This window comes from Carcharhinus amblyrhynchos, chromosome 25 (genome assembly GCF_965287045.1).
Source record: "Carcharhinus amblyrhynchos chromosome 25, sCarAmb.v2.hapA, whole genome shotgun sequence".
NCBI lineage: Eukaryota > Metazoa > Chordata > Chondrichthyes > Carcharhiniformes > Carcharhinidae > Carcharhinus > Carcharhinus amblyrhynchos.
In genome coordinates this window covers 23,887,491-23,912,303 of record NC_137348.1, presented here as the reverse complement: position 1 = coordinate 23,912,303, position 24,813 = coordinate 23,887,491, and the positions used below count along the sequence as shown (strand labels likewise).

Sequence of the window (24,813 nt, the reverse complement as noted above, 5' to 3'; positions counted from 1 at the left end):
GACTTCCCTTGACTTGATAACAGTCTGTTGGACTCTCACTTGGGAATGTAGATATTACCCTCTATTAACCTAATTATTAAATTCCCTGTATCTATAATCTTGGGCAACTCCCTGTCTTGGTTAGTCTTCTGGCCATCATCCCCATAAGTAGTAGCTACATTATACCTATTTGGTCGCACCAGTGTCTGTGATTCATTCTTCTCAGTCTCCAGTAGGTTCCCTCATCACCACCCCCGCTGCCTCCAGCTCCTGCTATCCTACTATGTCCTACATTCCTCTTTCTGCCCCTGTTTCTTTCTAGGTTGCGTGACTGTGTCTCACAATAAACAATCAAAGTACTTCTCTCATCTCAGCCAACAACCTTAACAGAAAACTTCTTATTCTTCCTTTCAGGTGTAGAGGATCGCAATCTCCAATTACTTTTGGGTACCAACACTGTAATGTCTTCAGTGAGGTTCATGAGGTGGGCCTCTTGGAGTATGAGCTCCCTGATTGAGGTCATAATTCCCTGCACAAACAGGGAGCCTTGTCTGTATATAAAATTGGAAGTGTCAGGTCCACTGGCACTCCAGATTCTGACTGTGCACTCTAGGAGTGGAATAGAGTTTGTAAATAAAGGGAATCTGGTGAAGGGGCACTGGTTCTGAGGTGTACGCCCCTCCAGATCATTCTTTCCCATCTCTTTCCTTTGACCTCCGTCCCTTCTTCTCATCTTCCAATGCTGTATATTCACAATGCCACCACATTACTCCCCACCCTTCCTTCCACTCTCTGAACTTGAACAATCCTTCCTGAATGAAGAGTTCAGCTCCAACCCTTTTCTGCCCTGGCCTTAATGGACACTGAGCTTGGCATGCCATTGAGCTCTTCCTTCATTGTCTTCGTGTCCTTTATTCCACTCATCATAAACTAAAGGAATTAACAGATTTCAAAACAAAGGGATTGATTGGTGAGGACTGTGGTATAAAGCTCTGCTCTATTACAGAAAGCAATGTCAAAGTGGTAACAAATAGTACCCCTTGTTTTGTTCACACAATGTACAATACTGACATCATAAATCCTCCAGCAACAGAACATAATCTGCAAAATAATTTAGGGAGCCGATACCTTAACTTGGTTCAGTATTGCATTGAACTGTGTCTTAACACCTTCTGGATAAATGTTAACAGTCCTATTAAAAATGGCTTCATGTCCAGACTTCTGATGTTTCATGTTCCTAAAAAGATTACATTTTTCATCAAACAATGAAGTGTTCCTACAGTGCAACTGTCTTCAATCAATAGATCCACCCACCCCCCCCCCCCCAAATTTTTATAAACACATCCTCGCGGCACAGTAGCACAGTGGTTAGCACTGTTGCTTCACAGCTCCAGGGACCTGGGTTCGTTTCCTGGCTTGGGTCATTGTCTGTGTGGAGTTTGCTCATTCTCCTCGTGTCTGCGTGGGTTTCCTCCGGGTGCTCTGGTTTCCTACCACAGTCCAAAGATGTGCAGGTTAGGTTGATTGGCCATGTTAAAATTGCCCCTTAGTGTCTTGAGATGCATAGGTTAGAGGGATTAGCTGGTAAAATATGTAGGAATATGGGGGTAGGGCTTGGGTGTGATTGAGGTTGGTGTAGACACGATGGGCCTAATGGCCACTTTCACCATTGTAGGGTTCTATAATTCTATGATCTTGTGGATGAAACTTGCTCAACGATCTGTAAATGTTTGCATTTGTGACGCAGTACTAAAATTCTTGCCACAAGCACAAAATTACCGTTCAGTCTGTTACTATTTTCAGGGAGCAGAGAAAGATACTTAATAGTATCACAAAAACAATTAACACTGCCATGAAGTTACTGTGAAAATGCCCTAGTGGCCATATTCTGGCACCTGTTCGGGTGCACTAAGGCAGAATTTAGCATGACCAATGCACCTAACAGCACGTCTATCAGACTGTGGGAGGAAACCGGAACACCCGGAGAAAACCCAAGCAGAGACAGGGAGAATGTGCAGACTTCACATAGACAGTGACCCGAGCTGGGAATCGAACCCAGGTCCCTGGCGCTGTGAGACAGCAGTGCTAACTGCTGTGCCACTGTGCCTTTGGACATGTGCATTTTGGAAGTCTCAAGTCTGTAGTCAATGCAGATTAAAACTGGTAGGTTGAAATAAAATTTGCCTCTGACACCTTGCTTATATGGACAGGGTCAATGTGTCAGCCTGTAAAACGATTAGACCAAGCAACTGGGGTAGGCATCATAATCTGCCAAGTCCTGTGGTTATACATTGTCAAAAATACAAATTTTGCAGAAGTGGTCAATGAACTTGGTGAGTTCACTTCCCTCTCATAACTGCTTCCTAAAGCTCAGAAGGCCAATGGTACTGCCCCGACTGCTGCTCCAGCTCACAGGTTACTGGATCCAATTGTCTGCTGGGGATCTGCTGAGAAACAGGGTGATAGGCAAATAGAATACTTTTTAAAAAACGATGAAATTATGCTTCTACATGGTAGCACAGTGGCTAGCGCTGCTGCCTCATAGTATCAGGGATCTCGGTTCGATTCTGGCCTCAGGTGATTGTATGGAGTTTGCGCATTCTCACAGTGTCTGCATGGGTTTCCTCTGGATGTTCTGGTTCCCTCCCACAATCCAAAGATGTGCAGGTTAGGTCGATTGGCCATGCTAAATTGCCCCTTAGTGTCAGGGAGATTAGCAGGGCAAATACTTAGGGTTATGTGGATAGAGTCTGGGAGGGATTGTTGTTGGTGTAGGCTCCATGGGCCGACTGGCCTCCTTCTGCACTGTAGGGATGCTCTTTTATGATTCTGTTCTATGTATATGATTTGCGTGGACCCAGTGAGCAGGCCAGCACCATTCATGTTCCACTGGGTTGCTCCTTGGCTCGTCCATAAAGGGATCATCAAAAACAAGTCATGTTCCTTCTGGATGCACAGGACTACACTGGCCTGCTGCCACTGTCTGCACGTGATCATCTAGTATTGCCTTCTCTCCTCCAGCTCCGGATACTGTCGGCTAATACAACGTGGGAGCTGGCTGATTTCCCACCCTACCCAACCACTCAGATACCTTGCGAGTAGCAATCAGTTCTTGAAAGGAGTCTCAAGCTGCTGGCTGCTGCCAGAATAGAACCTGCAACGTTTTGAGTATGGAAATGAGTCAGAGGATGAGAGAATACAATGATGCACTGACACCAGCGCATTAGAAACATTTCAATGTCCATTCATCACTTTTATTTTCAAAATGAGATGAACTAGAATTAACTTCCTGGCCTAAGAATCAACATACAAATCTCCTTCCAATTTTGTGACAGGCATGAAGGACTAACAGGTTTATAATATAAATAATTTAGTACAGCTGCATTTTCTCCTAGATTCAGTGCTGACAAAAGGTGTAATGTGAGTCATTATGTTTCTTAGACAAGGAGTTTGATAACCTTTTGTTGGGATACACAAGACTGGGAAAGGCTCATGTATCCCAATAAACAGGCCTGAAAGATTATCAGCTTCTGCCTGTCAAAGGTGTTACGTTAATTAGCTCAAATTGACAAATAGAATCAAATTCAATTAGCTGAGCAAGTGTCTAAGATGTAAATGTACATCTGCAGGTTAGAACTTCCAATTTTTACAAAGAAATGAACATCTTTCCTATTCCTCCACTTCTGTTAATTGTATTTTAATTTTTTTTTAAACTGGTAGATAGTAGATAGCTGTTTGTGATGAGTGAAGGGCAAGAATATTCCCACCTCATGGCTCTATCTATAAAATGGAGTAGCTATCCTTATCTATTATCAGGAACAAATTCACAGCATTTAAGAACCAACAGTCAAAACTACAATCAATGATTATGAATGTCACAGCGACAAAGTCCAGTTCACAAGTAGGGGACTGCCTTTTGCTTAAATTGGTAATCATGATTATTATAGTGTAGTAATAAACTCTTTTTGGCTGACCAGGCTGAGGGTCAGTTGCAATATTTCAGAACAGGTTTATATAACAGATATCAAGGGCACATGAACGCGTCAGTGTAACCATTTTCTCAGTTTACTTTTAGGATGTATGCTAGTCAGCATGTGTCAAATCAGCACAGTTATCAGAGCTGATAAATGTTGTATTGAAAAATTATGAACCATATCCTACATGAAATATGTATGGAAAATAAAAAGAATTGAAGTTAATATTTCCTTAGACTTACCAATGAAATAAACACCCTTATGAAGATAATTTATGAATTAATTTATTCCTTTTGAGTAAAGGATGATGTGTCAGTAGCATGTTTAGCCAAAACATTCTGTAAGATTTATTACATACTGCAAAAACACCAAAGGAATGAGTGTGCCATGAAGCATTATTACGGTTATCATAATGCTCGGCCCCCAGTCACGAAGGATATTTGGGCAATTGTTGCAGGTGTAGTTCAGGCCTGTATCCCGCTATCTGATCCCAACCCTTCCGACAGGTCCGGACTATCCATTCATGCTCATCATCATCTGAAAGTACAGACAGACATTTCCTTGTAATTTGTCAGATGAAAGTGGAACTTTGCCAGTAAAGTTCAGACTGCAGCAAGCTGCAATTAGATTTAAATTGACTCAATCCCTCAGACCCAAACATTTGTGTTTTTTGCATGTTCAATCAGGGAAGGTTCCAATAATGCACCCTTTGTTATTTTATGACTTATGATGGGCATCATGTCAGGCTACCTCCTTCTTGTCACATCAATTACATCTGCTAACTTGCGTTTTTTTTGTTGGATGCACCATTCTGCTCGGGGTGGCCACGTACTGTCTTATAATACTGGATGATAAACATATTCCAGCTTCAGTAGAACCCTGTAGGATAATTGCAGTAGGTTTTCTGGCTAATTTGAATCAGTGCAGCTGCAACCTCTTCAGTGGTAACCCATGAAACAAGATGAACTAGGCTATTGTTGTGAACAAGGCTTAAATCCTTCCCTGATTGTTCATAATTGGTGACGATGGCCTTAACAGCCACTTGACTAGCCTTTTCACACTCTACCTGGCTGTATGGCCACCACATTAAATCCCAGATGCCCAGGCTGATTCCTGCCAGCTGCACGGAGACTAACTACTTTCTCTTATTCTCCCTCGTCCTGTGACACTGGGTCAAACTCAAGAAACAGATTTTATCACTTTTTAAAGCGCAATTAATCCTTGTGGTTTCATTCGTCCCAGCTACCAGCTAACTATAATTACCATTTAGCTTAACTGCAATTGTTTGCATATGGTAATTAAAGCTTAAATACAATTGCTCTGCATATTCTCACCTTTTATATAATTTACTCTTTGAGATTGCAGCTACATTTTCTCCTTTTAACATAACACAACTCTATAATCAACTGGAAATTGTTATTTGGCTGGGATTTGATCATTGGCAGGATCTCAGTCTCACCATTTTATCTTTGCAAAGGAATACAACATTCAAATGCATTTTCCAAACGTTTGGGTGGATAATGTATCAAATATGTATTCTCTGATATAACAAGACTTTAAGTATAACAAGTTGTGTGATTTCCTCTTCAAATATTGTCATAAAATCCAATCATGTCATAAAGCACACTCTTCATAACACATAGTCCTGCCACCCTCCCCGCCCCAAAACTGGTAAAGAGCAGCACCAGGGTTTTCCTTTTACTTTTCCATGTAACATTCTGCTCATCACCTTATGATTTAACAAGTGTCAGAGTACATTATTTTAATATGTAACAATGTTAGGATTAAAGTGTTAATTTTCTGATTTGAGTAATTTAGTTTTAATTTAATATTAGTAATTTTAATGATAAGGAAAGTAGTTCTGAGCATAAAATGGAGTTATCCCCTTAATGCTTTCCCTCTAAAGTAGTGACATGGTAAAGCATAGTCTTTAGTACCTACTGCAATATATATGTTTTCAGTGTCTAATGCTATATTTTATATCACATCACTGTTGCACCATTACATCTAAAGTTCCTCAAGGATGTCTCCTGGGCCCCCCTCCAATTTGTCATCTATGTGCTCCCTCTTGGTAACATTATCTAAAAACACACAAGTTTCCACGTGTACTCTGGTGATGTCCAGTTCCACTATACCTCAATTCTCTCAACCCATCCTCTGTCTCTGATTTGTTACATTGATTGTCTGGCAGCTGCTACCAGGTGAGCAGAGGTTTCTCCAGCTAAATATTGGAAAAACAGAAGCTATTTCTTTTGTTCCTGGCACAGACTCCATCCTCCAACTGCTGATTCCTTCCCTTTCCCTGGTTGCTGTTGGAAACTGAATCAGATTGCTCACAACCCTGGCATCCTATCTGACCCTAAGATGAGCTCCTCATCTCATATCTGCTTCACCACTGGCACCCCGTGCTTCACCTCCACCCTACCACCTCTGCCTCAGTTCATCTGCTGCTAAAATCCCCATCCATGCCTTTGTTTCCTACAGGCAACAATTCAAATACTATCCTAGTTAGTTTCTCATTCTCCGCTCTCCGTAAATTTGAGTTCATACAAAGGTCCACTGCCTGTATTCAAATTCACAGTAAGTCCTGTGCTCACTGACTTACATTAGCTCCTGGTCAAACAACATCTTGGTTTCAAAATTCTCATCCCTGTCTTCAAATCCTTCATGGCCTTGCTTCCTCTTATCTCTATAATCTTCTCCAGTCCCCCAACTCTGAGATATTCGATTTACTCCAATTCTGGCCTCTTATTCCCAATTATACTTGCTCCATCATTGCCAGTCATGCCGTCAGTTGTTTATATTAGTTGTTACCAAATATTAACCACATTAAAGAAGCTATTTTCCAATTTACAATAATCAACTTGGCAACTCAAAAACTTCACATCTGATGTTCAGCCACCACGTTCCACAACATTTCAGTTAAAATGAGCTTTTAAAGCAGTCATTCCTAGTCCTGGAATACCTTCACTACATCTTCTGGCCTCTCAATCAAGCTTTCCACCTAAGATAGTCCTTCTGGTCATCTGACCTAACATCACATTATATGACGTTCCTGTGAAGCACTTTGGGATGTTTTTGCTACATTAAAGGCATTATATAAATGCAAGTTGTTGTATGAGGGTAATTCTGCACTACTTGCACCTACCAATTCATACAGTATCACCTGGAAATATACGTGCCTACTCCTCACATTGCGATGGCACAGTGCCCAAACCCAATGAAAATTGGCAGTAAAAAAAATTCTAAAAGAATTAAACACTGGTTTGCCTTGGAGGAGAATCAAAATAAAAGCCTGCAGATGTTTTAGTTGGGTATGAAGTAAATAAGCACTGCATTGTCTAGAGAACATAACTGCAGGGATCCTGTACTTACCAGTCAGGGTATTTGGGGTAACACATAATTTTTCCCATTGTGATATTACTGCTAGTCATGTTGCTATGCTATCACGTTCACATTGATGTGTAGTGGTGCTGCCAAATGTAGCAACAGACTCAGAAGACATGAGGTGTGCACATATGCACAGAACTGCTTTGTCACTGGGCAATTAGCAGTGTCTGCTGACTGTGCATTGAACTATACATCAGACAGCTTAGATCCACTAGGAGTGATCATTTTACATTCTGTTTCTCCCCTTCTGCCTTAAACAAGTAGAGGGAACTTTATGTATCAAGAATGATTCAACACTGAAATTTGCAGAAAGAACATTTGCTCAGTCTGTTTCTTGTACAAAGGGTAGAATAACAGTCCGCATTGTTTTTGAAAGAAAATGCATGTCACAATTCTCCAAATTGCTGAGCAGACCAGATTTGTAGCACACAACATGCTCCAGTAACTTGGTATGTCTCACTTTGAAGCTATATTGTCTTTGTGTGAGAGGTCTAGGTTGTATGTAAAAGGAGGTAATTATCACTTTCACTGCTGCTATACCCAGTTGAGATGTTCAAAAAATGAAAAGCGGCCCCTTGGTTAGCAACATAGCTTATCTGACTCTCAGATACTCCTATTTATTACAGATTATAGGTGTTTGAATCAACACAAAAATAGCCACATTATGCAAGAGCAGATGCAAGTAATTGTCAGCACTCGATCAATTTAGAGAAAAAAAAGACCTCTCTTAAAATGACCCCAAAAAATTAATTGATTGTTAAAGTATTTTACAATAATAAAGATCAAAAACTAGTTCTGTCCAAAAAGTATATAACCTGTAACCAAAAATGGCAGAGAAAGCGAGGTATAAGTATGGCACAACGGTTAGTACTGCTGCCTCACAGCGGGTCTGATTCTTGGCTTGGGTCACTGCCTGTGTGAAGTTTGCATGTTCTCCCCATGTCTGTGTGTGTTTCCTCTGTGTGCTCCAATTTCCCCCCACAGTCCAAAACAGTGCTGGTTAGGTGCATTGGCCATGCTAAATTCTCCCTCAGAGTACCTGAACAGGCGCTGGATAGTGGCGACTAGGGGATTTTCACAGTAACATGGTTGCAGTATTAATGTAAGCCTTCTTGTGACATTCATAAATAAACTTAAATTTAAATGTCAAATTAGAGAGAGGGAGTGAAACGTTGGACTAAGGGAGAACAGAAGAGGCAGAAAGGAAAAAGAAAATGACCATACATCTCTCAGTGGCAATTCACTACTTGAAACATAGAAAATAGAAGAAGGAGCATTTAGCCCTTTGTGCCAGCTCCACCAGTCAGCATAAAGCTTTTAAAGTAAAAGTCTATTTATTAGTGTCACAAGTAGGCTTACATTAACACTGCAATGAAGTTACTATGAAAATTTTCGACTTGCCACACTCCGGCAACTGTTCGGGTACGCTGAGGGAGAATTTAGCATGGTCAATGCACCTAACCAGCACGTCTTTCGGATGTGGGAGGAAACCGGAGCACTCAGAGGAAACCCACACAGACATGGGGAAAACATGCAGTCTCCACACAGACAGTGACCCAAGCTGGGAATCGAACACGGGTCCCTGGAGCTGTGAGGCAGCAGTGCTAACCACTGTGCCCAGCATGATCAAGGCAGCTCTCCAGTGCTTTCCCCATACTCCGTGACACTGTTAGAAGTTAGAAATCTATCTATTTCATTCTTGAATATATTGAAGAAATGAGACTCCTCACTTTTCCATTGTTCACTTTCTGGGCAAGGGAAATTGATTGACAGGCATTAATAATGACCACATTATTAAAGAGGTACTAATGCTGTTAATGAATAAACTTAACTTTCTGTGGCAACTTTAAAGTATAAAAGCAGCAATTTCATGAAACCCACAAGAAGGTCAAGACTTGGACGCAATTCTGTGAAGTTGAAGACAGAAAAGTGCAAATCATCTATGAACTTGTCAGGATTTATAATTCATATCTCACCCCCATCAGGACTTACTGGCCAATCTGTATTTTAATAATGGCACCTGTCATTAACATGCCATTGTGTTTGCAACAAATTCTGGGCCAATGTGTTTGCCTCAAAACATTAACTTTAACAATTAATAGAAGTATGAGATGACATTTTCTTCAGATTTTCACTTGCATTTAAAATTAACTATGTTCTTAAATTAGCTTCCTATCTTTTAAATAAATGTGAAGAATAAACTCGGTTCCACTTTTGATGGTGGATGCTGTAGATTAAAAACCTCTGCTTTGTCCTTGTCAAGAACAAATTAAGCACAGGATTGTCAAAGGAGGGACTGTTTTACACCCTGTTTATCAGTGAACAAAACACCAGTGTCTGCAGAGAATAGTCAAGCACGTGGGTTAAAGGCCGAGGAACCTGTGCATCCTTTTAAGCCACTCCCAGGCCTAAGAGAGAGACAGCAACACTTTCTGTTAACCTGTCTGGTCTTTGGAGTCGAGTAAAGAGCTTCCTGAATGCTTCCTACCATCTGCTTTTGCTAAGCTTCAAGCCCTGGCCAGAAGCCTTGGTGTTTCCTGTCCCTTCCTGCAATGTCTACACAGAAGTAGCTCTAGGTCTGTCCCTTTTATCCCAGCCTTCTTCCTCAGTTCCTCCTGTCTGCAGCTGTTCATTTACTCTTCCTCTACAGCCCTGGCCTTCTGGCCCATACTATCTCTCCCAAGGGAGTCCAGTTCCTCTACATACTGGATACCAACTACCTCCCAATTGTTTTCTTTCTTGAAGGAACGCTGTTGGCATCTATCTTTTGTAACACACCCTTGGTAATGGGTTTGACTGTTGTACATTGAGACTAAGCTTGCAGCAGTTTGATGTAAAAAAAAGTCATCCTTTTTTGTGCAGACTAAAGCAGAATTATACATGGAACATTACACAGCAGTTGCTTCTGTACATGAACAAGACAGGAACGTCAGACAGAAAAACATACATTTTTTCAGTCCCAGAAATAAATATTATTTATAGTACATAGGTTGTTCATTCTGTCTGAGCTTGCAGCAAGAATTTGTCAAATTCTGCAAATACATAGTAGGATTCATTCGACTTATGAAATTATTTTAGTTCAGAAATGTTATTATTATTAAATGTTAATATTATTCAATGTACTTCAGCATCCATGTAAAACCGCACCACATGTGAGGCATGTTGTGAAAATTTCGCAGTTGCTGCAAAAACATGAATCTATACAGGTGTTTATGAATTGCAGAGGTGGCAAGAAACAGAGAAATAAGCATGGGGTGTTATCATGTGACTGATGCCTGTCAAACAATAGATTAAAGATTATTATAGAAAAATACAGATGCTAGAAATCTGAAATGGAAATAAGAAATGCTGGAAATACTCAGTAAATCACTGGACTGTAATACAGAGATCCATGGTTGTGCTCTGGGGACCTGGATTCAAATCCCAGCAAGGCAGGTGGTGAAATTTGAATTCATGAAAATCTGGATTTTTTTTAAAAAAGGTTTACTGATGACCATGAAGCCATTATTGACTGTCATAAAAACTCATCTGGTTCATGAGTATCCTTGAAGGAAGGGAATCTGTCATCCTCACCTAGTGTGGTCTATACATGACTTCAGGCCCACTGCAGTGCAGTTGACTTTTAAAATGCCATTTGAAATGGCCGAGCAGACCACTCAGTTCAAGGGCAATTAGGGATGGGCAATAAATGCTGGCCCAGCCAGTGACGCCCGCATCCCATTAACGAGTTTTAAAAAGTCAGGTGGCATCTGCGGAGGGTGAAACAGAGTTATGAAATATTAAAGAAAACAGTTAAATTCCACAGTGTATTAGTAATGGAAAGGAGCAAATCACCAATTTGCATTTTAAATCTACAGAGTACAGTAGGTTACGAAACTTACCAGCATTACGAAGAAATTTATTGTCATAGCCAATGATTACTCTGGTTACTGGGTTATAGAAACCATCACCACAGTCATAATGTCCTTCTGGAATCGTCCTCGGAGGATCCAAGTTTGTGAGTTGGGAACGACCTTAGCCAATTGCAGAAATATTAACAGATTACGATAACATCTATACATATATAACTATCTTATGTATAGGATATTAGATAGTTGACTGCATTAATACAGTCATATTTAATTATGTCGCAAAACATGACAGCAAAGCTTGAATCGTTTATGAAAATTTTTCCAAGGTTCAGCCCTTAAATACAGTTGTTAATCTTCATAATATGTTGTCTCTTTTGGGTTTTTATTGTGAATATCCTGGTGGCAAAGTGGCATAGCGGCAGGGACCATATTCAATTCCAACCTTGGGTGACTGTCTTGTATGTAGTTTGTACATTCTACCTGTTTCTGCATGGGTTTTCTCCAGATGCTCCAGTTTCCTCTCTGCAAAGTTATGCAGGTCATGCTAAATTGTCCTTTATGCCCCAAGGTTAGGGGGATTAGCAGGGTAAATACATGGGGTTATGGGAACAGGGTCTGGGTGGGATGCTCTGTTGAAGAGTCAGTGCTGACTTGATGGGCTGAATGGCCGCCTTCTGCACTGCAAGGATTCTATAAAATGGTGAGAAATGGCATGACGCAACTGGAAAAGCAGAAGCTATCATGTCATATAGAATTCCAGTAATTCCAGCCACATGTCAAGAAATATTTTAAATGATGAAAATACTTATTATTTATTATTTGCTAATTTCTTTGTGAAATATCATGGTCTCTTACAACATACCTGCTGGTTTCAATCCTTTACATATTTCTGTGTAAAAACGCCTGTCATAACCGTCGCAATATGTCCAATCTTCTTCATATTCCAATCCATCTGCAAATATGTACCTACCCTAAAAGGCAAGTATAGCTAATCAACAAGTGCCAACTGAGACCACAAACACTGAGCAATCATTAGAAGCAGCTCCTGGAAAACATGTTTGATCAGGAAGACTGAAAGGGTGTAAACTTGCTGATCATGCAAAGTTATCGTTTTTATGATTAATAAACATTAAAACACTTGTGAATTCATCTGAATGATTGTCATTCCTAATAAGTGATAAAATTCTGGGACTGTTCAAAGCAAGAGATTCAAAACAGACCTGCTTTACAGCTCCATTTTCCCAAATGGCTTCATATCTGCCTCCATTCGGAAAATATAGGGTTCCTTGACCATGGAACATGCCATCTTTCATTCCTCCTTCATATCTTGTTTCCGTTGGGAGGGTATACACCCCATAGCCCTCCATCCTGAAAGAAAACAGAAAACAGGAAGTAGCAAAGAAACAAACAGGAAACAGAGGAGAGAAATAGGTTGCACCATCATCGGCTGGCTATCCACTGTGGCAGTGAATGTGTCAGAATAACAGTTTCCTTCCCATGTGATGTAGCTTCTCAGATTCATTCAAACAGAACTATGTCTCAATAAAAGTTTATTTAGTGTCACAAGTAACCTCACATTAACATTGCAATGAAATTAATGTGAAAATCCCACACTCCAGTGCCTGTTCAGGTACACTGAGGGAGAATTTAGCATGGCCAAGGTATCTAACCAACAAGTCTTTCAGTCTGTGGGAGGAAACCAGAGCACCTGGAGAAAATACACGCAGACACAGGGAGAACGTGCAGACTCCGCACAATGACCCAAGCCGGGAATTGAACACAGGTCCCTGACACTGTGAGGAAGCAGTGCTAACCACTGTGCTAACCCGTGAAGTGATAATAAGACAAGCAAAGAAACAAAGGATTTGTTCTTTAGGCCTTGTATCAACAATCCTTCTAAATTTAATCCACCCTGCCATCCACCGTGTCATAAACCTTCTCCTGTTTCAATTGGTTCAAACTTGCTACACTTCTAGGCCATGGAGCTGAACATTGACTCTGTTTCTCTTTCCACAGGTGCTGCCTGGCCTCCTGAATATTTCCAGCATATTCTGTTTTTTTTTAGTTTCAGGTTTTCAACATCTGCAATACTTTATTTTGGTACATTTGGATTTGGAAGGCATTTGAAGAAAAGTGGCAGTTGATTCCAGACACAACTGGGTACGTTATTCGGAAAAGAATGGCTTGAGGGGTGTCATGGAAAAGTAGTACTTGGGTCAACCGCAAAAGATCAGCCTCCAGTTTAAATAGTCTTTTCATGTTACCAATATTTACCACATTCATGGAGAAAGAGAAGAAAAAGGTTATAAGTAGGATACACTTGACTAGTACATCATGGGTTTGTTTAGATTAAACAGTGCTGAGAGTTTGGTGTGGCCATAGTTTTCTTCAGTTGATGGTCTTTGATGCAATTGAGAAATAGTAACTTACTGTACAGCGTTTTGAAGTTGAGCTCATTGCATTCTGTACCAGAAAAAAACATATTTGTTTTCTTGGTAATTATCAACCTGCCAGTAACCTCGCAGTCTCAAGAATCACGATTTTGAAGCTCCACACACACTGTGACTATTAGCCAGAGACACAAGCATTTCTTCTGCTTCTCACTAAAAGAGGAATTTCAGGCCCCTTGTGGCAGCAAATAGGTGCTGCATCAATCACTTTTTATTTAGCATGACCTCCCAGTGCTGAACAGTGCCACTCATCACTACACAAGATATGAAGCTCTTCAAATTGTTAAAAAATAATGAGAAAATGCTCATGTTAAAATGAGTTGATAATGTGCAACAAACTCCCAGTGACTGCATCCATTTGGTTTTATTTCTTCATCTGAAAGCAGGGTTCTGAAAGAAAGAACTGGTATTCAGCTGTGTGTTGCTGCCTGTATCATCAGGATGATTTCTCATTTTGGTGCAGTGGGATTGAGCAGTGGCTCAGTTTCCTTGGGGAAACTGTAGCACAAGACAACACATTCTGATTCTCTTTTTAAAATCATATTTTCAAGAGTTTGCACTAGTCAGATACTATATTGATGTCTAAGTGCAGTCAATCTCTGCAAAGCTGGGCCCAACATTTTAACAATGGTATGGTAAGCGTATATATATATATATATACTGCAGTCATTCTACAAACTTAGAATATATTAGTCCAGAGATTACTGTTGCAAGTATTTCCGTATCAACACTTAATGCATTCACATCACATTCAACTTTTCACTACTATGATAGAGACATTAACCAGGGGAAAGAAGACTATTTACATAGAAAATAGAAGCAGGAGTAGGCTGTTCGGCCCTTCAAGCCTACTCCATCATTCATTTTGACTATCGCTGATCATCGAATTCAATATCCTGATCCTGCTTCCCCCACCATATCCCTTGATCCCTTTAGTTCCAAGAGCTATATCTAATTTCTTATTGAAATCACACAACGTTTTGGCCTCAATTACTTTCATGGTAGTGAATTCCTCACATTCACTACCCTTTGGGTGAAGAAATTTCTCCTCAAATCAGTTCTAAAAGGTTTACCCCTTATCCTTAAACTGTGACCCATAGTTCTGGACTCCGCCACCATCAGGAACGTTCTTTCTGAATCTATCCTGTCTAACCCTGTTAGAATTTTATAAGTTTCCATGAGATTCTCTCTCACTCTTCTAAACTTCAGTGACTATAGTCCTAACTGACTTAGTCTCTCTTCATATGACAGATCCGCCATCCCAGGAATCAGACTGGTAAACCTTTGCTGTATTCCCTCTATAGCAAGCTCATTCTTCCTCAGATAAGGACATCAAAACTGCACACAATACTCCAAGTGTGGCCTCACCAATGCCTTATAAAATTTCAGCAAAACATCCCTATCTCTATACTCAAATCCTCTTTGCTTCCTTTACTGCCTGCTGTACCTACATGCTTACTTTGAGCGGCTGATGCACGACGACACCAAGGTCTCGTTGAGTGTCCACCCCTCTCAAGTTACGCCCATTCAAGTAATAATCTGTCTTCCTATTATTGCTACCAAATTGGGTAACCTCACATTTATCCACGTTATACTGCATCTGCCATGCATATGCCCATACATTCAGCCTATCCAAATCACACTGAAGCATCTCTGCATCCTCTTCACAGCACACCCTCCCACCCAACTTTGTATCATCTGCAAATTTGAAGATAATACATTCTGTTCCCTCTTCCAAATCATTAATATATAATGTGAACAGTTGCAATCCTAGCATAGAATCCTGCGGAATCCCACTAGTCACTGACTGCCAATCTAAAAAAAATCCATTTATGCCAACTCCTTGCTTCCTATGTGCTAACCAGATTTCTAGCCATCTCAAGACATTGCCAGCAATCCCATTGCTTTGAATTTACATGGTAGTCTGTTATGTGAGACCTTGTCGAAAGCCTCCTGAAAGTCTAAATAAATCACATCCACTGGTTCTCCTCAGACAACTCTTCTAGTTGCATCCTCAAAGAATTCTAATAGATTCATCAAGCAAGATTTCCCTTTTGTAAATCCATGCTGACTTTGTCTGATTTCCAAATGCTGAGTTACGAAATTCTTGATAATGAACTCTAGCAACCTCTCCGAACCAATGTTAGGCTCACTAGTCTATCATTCCCTAACGTTCTCAACCTCCCTTTTTAAATTGCGGGCTTATATTAGTTATCCTCCAATCTGTAGGAATCAGTCCAGAGTCCAGAGAATTTTGGAAAACAGCCACCAATGAATCTACTATTTCCAGGGCCGCTTCCTTAAGTACTCTGGGATGAATATTATCAGGATCTGGAGATTTATCCACCTTCAAGCCCATCAATTTCCCCTAAAACATTTCTCTACCAATACTGATTTCCTCCACTCCTCACTAAAACTTGTTTCTCAGAATTTCTGGTACATTATTCATGTCTTCCTTTGTGAAAACTGAAGCAAAGTACGAATTTAATTCCTTGGTCATTTGTTTATTCCTGTTATAAACTCTCCCAACTAATGTGTGCAGAAATTTCCTATAAGTTTAGGCACTCCATTTAAAGTTTTAGTCTTATAAAATCAGTATGACGCATTAGTTGCTCCACATTGAGTTTGTGAATGTGCAGAAGCCTGACATTCATACAGGCATGGAATCCAGACAAATATCATCATGCTTGAAGAATTAACACTTAAGCTCCAACCTCATGAGGAAGGGGTAGCCCTGAAGATGAAACCTATTGGGTGGATTTTTAACCAGGCACTGGCGATTTCATGAGTAAGCTTTCAGATAAATGCAAAATACTACAGATGCTGAAACAAAAAACAGAAAATGCTGGAAATACTCAGCAGGTCTGGCAACATCCGTGGAGAGAGAATATTGAGGATCAGACCTGCTGAGATTTTCCAGCATGTTCAGTTTGTGTAAGTTTTCAGATGTTTGGCCTGTTAAGTTTTATGCTTTTGCAATGAGAAAATGTGAACAAAGCAACATTTTGAACGAGTTAATTGGTTCCCCTTCCACCTTTTATAAATTATTTGCTGAGTCTTCATTAGTAGTTTCCCTACTTACCTTCATATTAACATCATTCATTTAACAATGATTTGTTTTCACTGCTGTTTTAATGGATGGCATTTCATTCAATGGGCTGTTAGATGCACTTTAACTTATGATTGCTAGAGAATATATTAATGAAAACCAAGATAGAGATAGGATGGAGTGCTAGGGTCACAATAGTACAGTCACTAACACTCAGCCATTCATTTATACAAAAGAACAAAACAGCCCAGGAAACAAGCCCTTCGGCCCAACGAGCCCATGCCGCCATTTTAACATTACGAGTCCCCCCTCCACCCATGACCCTTATCTATGCTTATGGCATTCCACATTGAGGGAAAACTAATTTAGGGGCAATTTATTCCACCAATCAGCCTAATAGCACATCTTTGGGGTGTGGGAGGAAACCGGAGCACCCGGAGAAAACACATGCAAGCACGGGGAGAATGCGCGAACTCCCACAGACACTGGCCCAAATCCATGTGTCTGCACAGCAAACAGTGATAGTCACTGAGCTGTCGTGTTGCCCAGCACCTGGTCCAGTTTAAGCATACACTAATGACATGAGGTATTAGACTATTCTCGAAACAACCAAGAGCAGCCCTCGTACGACCCATCACGTGTATGCCCCTCGTTGGACAACAAGGCGGACTGAAGCACCTGTGAATTAAAAGAGAAAACCATCAGTATTAGCCACATCCTTATATGTTACCAGGACATCCCAAGGCTATTGAACCTTATTTAAAACAATCTCCTATATCCCTCCACCTCCGACCCACTCATGAGCCTGTCTAAGTAACTCTTAAACAACTCCAGCGTGCCTGCCTCCACCACCTTGCTTGGCAGAGCATTCCATACCCCCACTACCCTCTGTGTAAAAAACCTCCCTCTAACATCCGTGTTATACCTCGGCCCCCTCACCCTAAGCCCGTGGCCCCTCGTAACGTGCATTTCTAACATAGGAAAAAGCTTACCACTGTTTACTCTATCTATACCCTTCATAATCTTATACACCTCTATTAGATGTCCCCTCAGTCGTCTTCTTTCAAGGGAAAACAGCCTCAATTTGCTCAATCTTTCCTCATAACCCAGTCCTTCCATACCAGGCAGCATCCTGGTAAACCTCCTCTGCACTCTCTCTAGGGTCTCCACGTCTTTCTGGTAGTAAGGTAACCAGAACTGGATGCAGTACTCCAAATGCGGCCTAACCAACGTTCTATACAACTGCAACATTAGACTCCAGCTCTCATACTCTATACCCCTTCCTATAAAGGCTAACATACCATAAGCTTTCTTCACAACCTTCTCCACTTGTACTGCCACCTTCAAAGACTTGTGCACTTGCACCCCCAGGTCCCACTGCGTTTCTATACTCTTTATAGGTCCACCCTTTATCATATAACTCCCCCCTACATTATTTTGGCCAAAACGCATCACCTCACATTTATCAGGGTTAAACTCAATTTGCCATGTATCTGCCCAATGTACCAGCCTATCTATATCCCGTTGTATTGCCAGACACTGCTCCTCACCGCCCGCCAATCCAGCCAGCTTAGTGTCATCTGCAAATTTGCTGATCACACCACTTACTCCCTCTTCCAAGACATTTATGTATATTGTAAAAAGAAGAGGTCCCAGTACTGAGCCCTGTGGCACACCACCAGTCATGATGACTAGTCACCTGACGAAGGGACAAATCCTGAAAGCCTGTGAGTTTACTATCAAATAAATCAGTTGGACTTAAACTTGTTGTTGTCAGACTTTTTACTGTGCACACCACTAGTGACAGACCTCCAGCTAGAAAAGGACCCTTCCACCACTACTCTGTCTCCTCTTACCAAGCCAGTTATCAATCCATCTAGATACCTGGCCTTGTATTCCATGAGCCTTAATCTTTTCAACCAACCTACAATGAGGGACTTTGTCAAAAACCTTACTGAAATCTATATAGATGACATCAATGGCTCGTCCTTCGTTGACCGTTTTTGTCATCTCCTCAAAAAATTCTACCAGATTCGTAAGGCAAGACTTCCCCTTAACAAAGCCATGCTGCCTATCCCTAATCAGATCGCAACGCTCTAAGTGCCCATACATCCTATCCCTAAGAATCCTCTCCATCAACTTGCCTACCACTGACATCAAACTCACCGGCCTATAGTTACCAGGGTTATCCCTCCTACCCTTTTTAAACAACGGTACCACATTCGCTATCCTCCATTTATTTTGCCAAAGGAATGTCAATTAATCATGTTTCTTTTCAGATGGGCAAAGAATTGGTGAGTCAACTTGTCAAGAAGGAAAAAGACAAATGCTGCTCATCATGTCTAAATAGAGCAAGACATCGATTTTGTTTCTCTTTCCATACCCTGTGGTGCACAAGCCAAACTTTCATCTGTTTGCATAGCTAGTTTTTTCCCTGGAACAGGTCACTAACAAAGGCATATAATTTGAGGGGCAGCACTCTTTTAAAAAGAAACTTTTAAAACTTTGAACTTTATAAACTCTACATCAAGCATGGCTGACCAGGAGTCTCTCCTGCTCTTACCACCTGCCACTGGAAGGATTTTGCAGGTAGCTACTCAACCTGTTTGGCTGTCTTAATAGCACACTTCTCTTAGCCATCAAGTCCTAGGAGTGAGACTTGAACACAGGGCTTCTGGCTCAGAGGCAGGGACGCTACCCACTGCACCTCCATAAGGCAACTATAACAGAGTCAGTATGATGCTGGGTACTACTTGAATCAATAAGTCGAAACTTGCAGAAGTATAATGAAGCTCCAGTCAGGTTGCAGCTGGAATGCAGAGTTCTTGCAATGTAAGGTGGGGATCCACCTCTGGACGGAAGCAGCAAGGTTGATTCTCAGCATCCAAGAGAAGAGCTAATAGAAAAAAAGTCATAAACTAGGTGTTCACAAGCTTGAAGGGGATTCCGCACAGGATATTATAGAAGCTTATAGTCACTATTAAATCAATAGGCAATCAGGAGAAACTTCTGTACTCAGAGAGAGTATGGAATACGACACTTTCCACAGAGCGTACTTGAGGCAAATATTGTAGATCTCTTCAGGGAGGAGCTAAATAAGCAAAAAAGAGAATGGAATAGGGCATCTGTAGAAGTTAGGTGTAGGTGGAAGGAGGCTCATGTGGAGCATGACACTAGCATAGACCTGTTGAGTTAAATGGCTGCACTGTACTGTAATACCTTGTAATATAAGTATAGAGGCTAATTAACAACATAAAGGGACTAAATCTGAAGGAATACATTCAGAAAAATCAGGCAGGAGGACAAGGTGCCACACAGTTTGAGTTTTGAGTGGCAAACTTAGAACCGACATTAGGAAGAGGGCAATCAACAGCTGGGGCAATTTCCCAAAAAGGGTGTTGAGACCAATAGACAGGCACCATTTAATAAAGAGCTGGCTGTGGCTATTAGAATTCTGATGGATGAGATCAGATGGGGCAAAGGGCTTTTCCCATCTGAATTCAAGTTGTGCAAATTTCCTTTCTTTTCCTTCATTTTAGTGATTGGGAGCCATAAAAGATGATGAGTTAATGAAACATAAGAATTCAGACATCACCAAGATCACATTCTAGATTCACTTGTGTCTATTATATTTAAACATGTGCTATTACATCAGGATGTTGTGTGGTGCAGTGATATCATCCCTGCCTCTGCACCAGAAGTTCTGGGTTGAAGTCCTGCTCCAGGACTTGATGACCAAGGAAAGTGTATCTGTAACATGGCTAAAAGTATTCCAGTGCAGCAACAGCAGGCAGTAAGAGCAGGAGAGATTCCTGCCCAGCTGCGCAATCGAAAGGAATTGGAACCTCTGCTTCACTATTCATAGCTCTGGTCTACAACATTCTGCAGTAACTTGGATTCCTTGGGAGATCAGTTGGGTGAGTTTCCTGGATGGTGCTTAGATCAGTTTGCAGCCAACAGCCAGGGGGTTCAACCCCTGTGCCAGCCAGGGTGGATCTGGGACCTGCCTCCTTGCCCTACCCACGGTGGTGTTGTGCTTCAGAACTACTTTTGGCAGAGAATTGAAGAAGAAAATATAATTGCAACAAATGAAAACAGTGCCTGCAGATAAAATGATAGTCACATCATGTTGATTCATTGAAGATGGCAGGAGTTGATAACGTAGTCTCTGATTTGATTTATTATTGTCACATGTATCAGTATTGTTTCTTGAGTGCTATATAAAGCATGCCGTTCATAGAGTACAGGGAGTAAAGGATAAATAATCTGTTTCTGTGATATTGATTGAGGGATAAATATTGGCTGGGACACAGTGAATAACCCTTTCCCTTACCCTTCTTTAATTATTGCCTTGGGATTTGGAGGCCTCAGATTAATTTCCCATCTGAAAGCCAGCAACTCTGGCAGTGCCACAAGCCATCTATCAGTACTGCACTTGAGTGTCTGCCCAGCATTTTGTGCTGCAGTGGAAGTACAAACCAACACTTTTTTGTCTTGGGTGCAAGAGTGCTTTAGAATAGAATCCCTCCACTGCAGAACAAGGCAATTTGGCCCATCGAGTCTGCACCGACTCTCCAAAAGAACATCTTACCCAGGCCCTATGCCTGCAACCCCACACATCTCCTAATACCCCTAGCCTACACATCCTGAGACACTAAGGGGCAATTTAGCATGGCCAATCTATCTAAACTGTACATCGTTATACTGTGGGAGGAAACTGGAGCATCCAGAGGAAAACAACACAGATATGGGGAGAACGTGCACAGGGAGAACGTGCCAAGGTTGGAATCGAACTCGGGTCTCTGGCGCTGTGAGGCAGCAGTGCTAACAACTGTGCCACTGAGGACCCAAGATCCCAAGGCACTATTCAAAGAAGAGCAAGGGATCTTAACCAATATTTAGCCCTCAAACAGTGTAATATGGTGTCAGGATGCGCATGTTAGTCTGAAACCCAGCTCCTTTCATCTACCTTTCCCAGTCCCCTTGTTTCCTATTTTGTCAACCAGTTTGCCTACCATCCAGGCTGATGTTGAAGCCCCAAAAATCACCAGGCAAGAGTGTTCTCTTCCTGTTGGTGAACGCTTCAGCGGTCATGGGCATTCGGCCTCTGATCTTTGGGTAAGCGTTCTCCAAGGCTTACCCAAGTTGATTCGCTGGTTAAAAGGAAAAAGGAGGCTTATGTCAGGATGAGACTTGAGGGCTCAGGTAGTGCACTGGAAAGCTTTAGATTGGCTAGGAGGGAGTTAAAGAGTGAATTAAGAAGGGCTAAAAGAGGACATGAGAAGATTTTGGCTGATAGGATTAAGGAGAATCCTAAGGCGTTCTATAGGTATGTTAAGAACAGAAGATTGGTTAGGGCAAAATTAGGGCCAGTTAGAGACAGCAGTGGGAAGTTATGTGTGGAACCGGAAGAGATTGGAGAGGCATTGAACCAATATTTCTCTTCGGTATTCACGCAGGGAGACATAAATGTAGCTGTGGAGAACACTGGGTTACAGGGTTGTAAACTGGATAGTATTGCAGTTGATAAGGAGGATGTGCTAGATATTCTTGAGGGTTTGAAAATAGATAAGTCCCCTGGGCCGGACGGGATTTACCCTAGGATTCTCTGGGAGGCAAGAGAGGCGATTGCAGAGCCTCTGACTCTGATCTTCAAGTCATTGTTGGTCACAGGTATAGTGCCAGAAGATTGGAGGATAGCGAATGTTGTCCCATTGTTTAAGAAGGGGAACAGAGACTTTCCTGGGAATTATAGACCGGTGAGTCTTCCTTCTGTTGAGGGCAAGGTTTTAGAAAAAATTATCAGGGATAGGATTTATAGTTATTTAGAGAGTAATGAATTGATTGGAGATAGTCAGCATGGTTTTGTGGAGGGTAGGTCGTGCCTTACTAACCTTATTGAGTTTTTTGAGAAAGTGACCAAAGAGGTGGATGGGGGTAAGGCAGTTGACGTGATATATATGGACTTTAGTAAGGCGTTTGATAAGGTTAACCATGGAAGGCTTCTGCAGAAAATGCAGATGTATGGGATTGAGGGTGATTTAGTTAATTGGATCAGGAATTGGCTAGCAGATAGGAGACAGAGGGTGGTGGTTGATGGTACGTATTCGTCATGGAGTTCGGTTACAAGTGGTGTGCCTCAGGGATCTGTTTTGGGGCCACTGCTGTTTGTAATTTTTATAAATGATCTGGATGAGGGTATAGTTGGGTGGATTAGTAAATTTGCTGATGACACCAAAGTCGGAGGTGTGGTAGATAGTGATGAAGGGTGTCATAGTTTACAGAGAGACTTGGACAAGTTGCAGAGCTGGGCCGAGAGGTGGCGGATGGAGTTTAATGCGGAAAAGTGTGAGGTAATTCACTTTGGCAGGAATAACAGATGTGTAGAGTATAGGGCTCACGGCAGGACTCTGAATAGTGTTGATGAACAGAGGGATCTAGGTGTATGTGTACATAGATCCCTGAAAGTTGGGAATCAAGTAGATAAGGTTGTTGGGAAGGCAAACAGTGTCTTGGCGTTTATTGGTAGGGGGATTGAATTTAGGAGCCGCAGAGTCATGTTGCAACTGTACAAAACTCTGGTGCGGCCGCACTTGGAGTATTGTGTGCAGTTCTGGTCCCCACATTATAGGAAGAATGTGGAGGCATTGGAGAGGGTGCAGAGGAGGTTTACCAGGATGTTGCCTGGTATGGAGGGGAGGTCCTACGAGGAGAGACTGAGGGATTTGAGGTTGTTTTCGTTAGAAAGAAGACGGCTAAGAGAGGACCTTATTGAAACATATAAGATGATTAGAGGTTTAGATAGGGTGGACAGTGATAGCCTTTTTCCTTGGATGGAGAAAGCTAGCACGAGGGGGCATAGCTTTTAATTAAGGGGTGGTAGTTATAGGACGGATGTCAGAGGTAGGTTCTTTACCCAGAGGGTGGTGAGGGATTGGAATGCCCTGCCTGCTGCAGTTGTAAATGCGCCTAGTTTGGGGGTGTTTAAGAGATCCGTGGATAGGTTTATGGATGGAAAGGGATTGGTTTAGGTTAGAGGGTCATTGCTTTTTAATTGGTCGGCGCAACATCATGGGCCGAAGGGCCTGTTCTGCACTGTAACGTTCTATGTTCTAAGGCGGCCTTCGCAACATATGACAGAGCAGGGACTGATAGCCAAGTTCCGCACACATGAGGACGGCCTCAACTGGGATCCTGGGTTCAGGTCACATTGTCTGTAACCCCCACTACTTGCCTGGGCTGGCAATATCTCACTAACTATCCTGGCTGGAGAAAATACACATCTCTTTAACCTGTGCTTAACCTTCTGCTCACTCACATTGTCTGTATCTTTAAGACTCGATTACCTGCAAAGAAGTGCATTCTAACCATTATTCTGTAAATTGAGTTTGTGTCTTTATGTGCGCTGTTTGTGAACACAGCTCCTCAGTCACCTAACAAAGGAGCAGCACTCTGAAAGCTAGTAGATTTTGAGCTACCAAATAAACCTGTTGGACCTGGTGTTGTGAGACTTCTTACTGTGTTTACCCCAGTCCAAGCCGGCAGCTCCGCATCACATTTCCATACCTGCCATTGTGGTAGTCCCCTATATAGCTGCTGCCTGTGTACTCCATGACCGCAAACAACACTGTCACCATGGCAACGCCCCTTCACCCCCCCCCACCTCTCTCAACGGCTAAATAAAGAACACGGCAAACAAATTAGTCAGATAGGGCGGAACAATTAAACATTTTCAAAACGCGTGTAAAAAAAAAGTTGAAAGCTGGAGGTAGAAGCTGAGAAAAATTCGTCATTTAAAAGTCATCCGTGCCGCGATTTAACCGAACTTGCTGGGCGTCAATGATTGACAGTGATAATAGCCAATCACCCGCAGGTATTGGACGAGCCGCCCAGAATGGATCATGATTGACAGTTACATTATCCAATCAGTTGCCTAGATATAACGTCAACACTAAATGGTTACGGTTGACAGCGAAATTCTCCAATCAGCTTCAGGAATTGTGCCGGCCGGCCTGGACAGACCGTGACAAACATACGGTCATCCAATCATCTGTGGGTACATGACGTCAGCAAGAACGGATGATGATTGACATTCAGATTATCCAATCAGCTTCAGGAAT

The 24,813-nt window shown here is 41.8% G+C and overlaps 1 protein-coding gene across 3 annotated transcripts; it reads right to left on the bottom strand.

The window, feature by feature from the left end:
• Positions 1-4,221: 4,221 nt before the first annotated feature.
• Positions 4,222-24,319, bottom strand: morn5 (MORN repeat containing 5). 3 transcript variants are annotated; one of them, XR_013889456.1, is made up of 6 exons: positions 24,260-24,319; positions 12,415-12,562; positions 12,057-12,165; positions 11,225-11,356; positions 10,917-11,092; positions 4,383-4,490 (listed from the first exon to the last, which is right to left on the bottom strand). XR_013889456.1 is itself a non-coding variant. In XM_080212038.1 (5 exons), exons 1-5 carry the CDS (start codon positions 24,304-24,306, stop codon positions 4,381-4,383), a joined length of 546 nt encoding a protein of 181 aa, XP_080068164.1. In that variant the 5' UTR covers positions 24,307-24,319; the 3' UTR covers positions 4,222-4,380. The 3 variants fall into 3 exon arrangements, 2 of the variants coding, with proteins under 2 accessions (XP_080068164.1, XP_080068165.1); XM_080212038.1 differs by lacking the exon at positions 10,917-11,092 and having other exon boundaries at positions 4,222-4,490; XM_080212039.1 differs by lacking the exons at positions 10,917-11,092; positions 24,260-24,319 and adding an exon at positions 13,299-14,044 and having other exon boundaries at positions 4,222-4,490.
• Positions 24,320-24,813: the final 494 nt, after the last annotated feature.

Excerpts from the sequence above, each read along its gene's own strand:
- morn5 (XM_080212039.1), bottom strand. The coding sequence starts at position 13,477 with ATGAATGTGGTAAATATTGGTAACATGAAAAGACTATTTAAACTGGAG. Across the intron at positions 12,166-12,414 it reads AAAATGGAGCTGTAAAGCAG|GGTAGGTACATATTTGCAGA; the intron begins GTCTGTTTTGAA and ends CTTGCCTTTTAG. Across the intron at positions 11,357-12,056 it reads TAAAGGATTGAAACCAGCAG|GTCGTTCCCAACTCACAAAC; the intron begins GTATGTTGTAAG and ends CAATTGGCTAAG.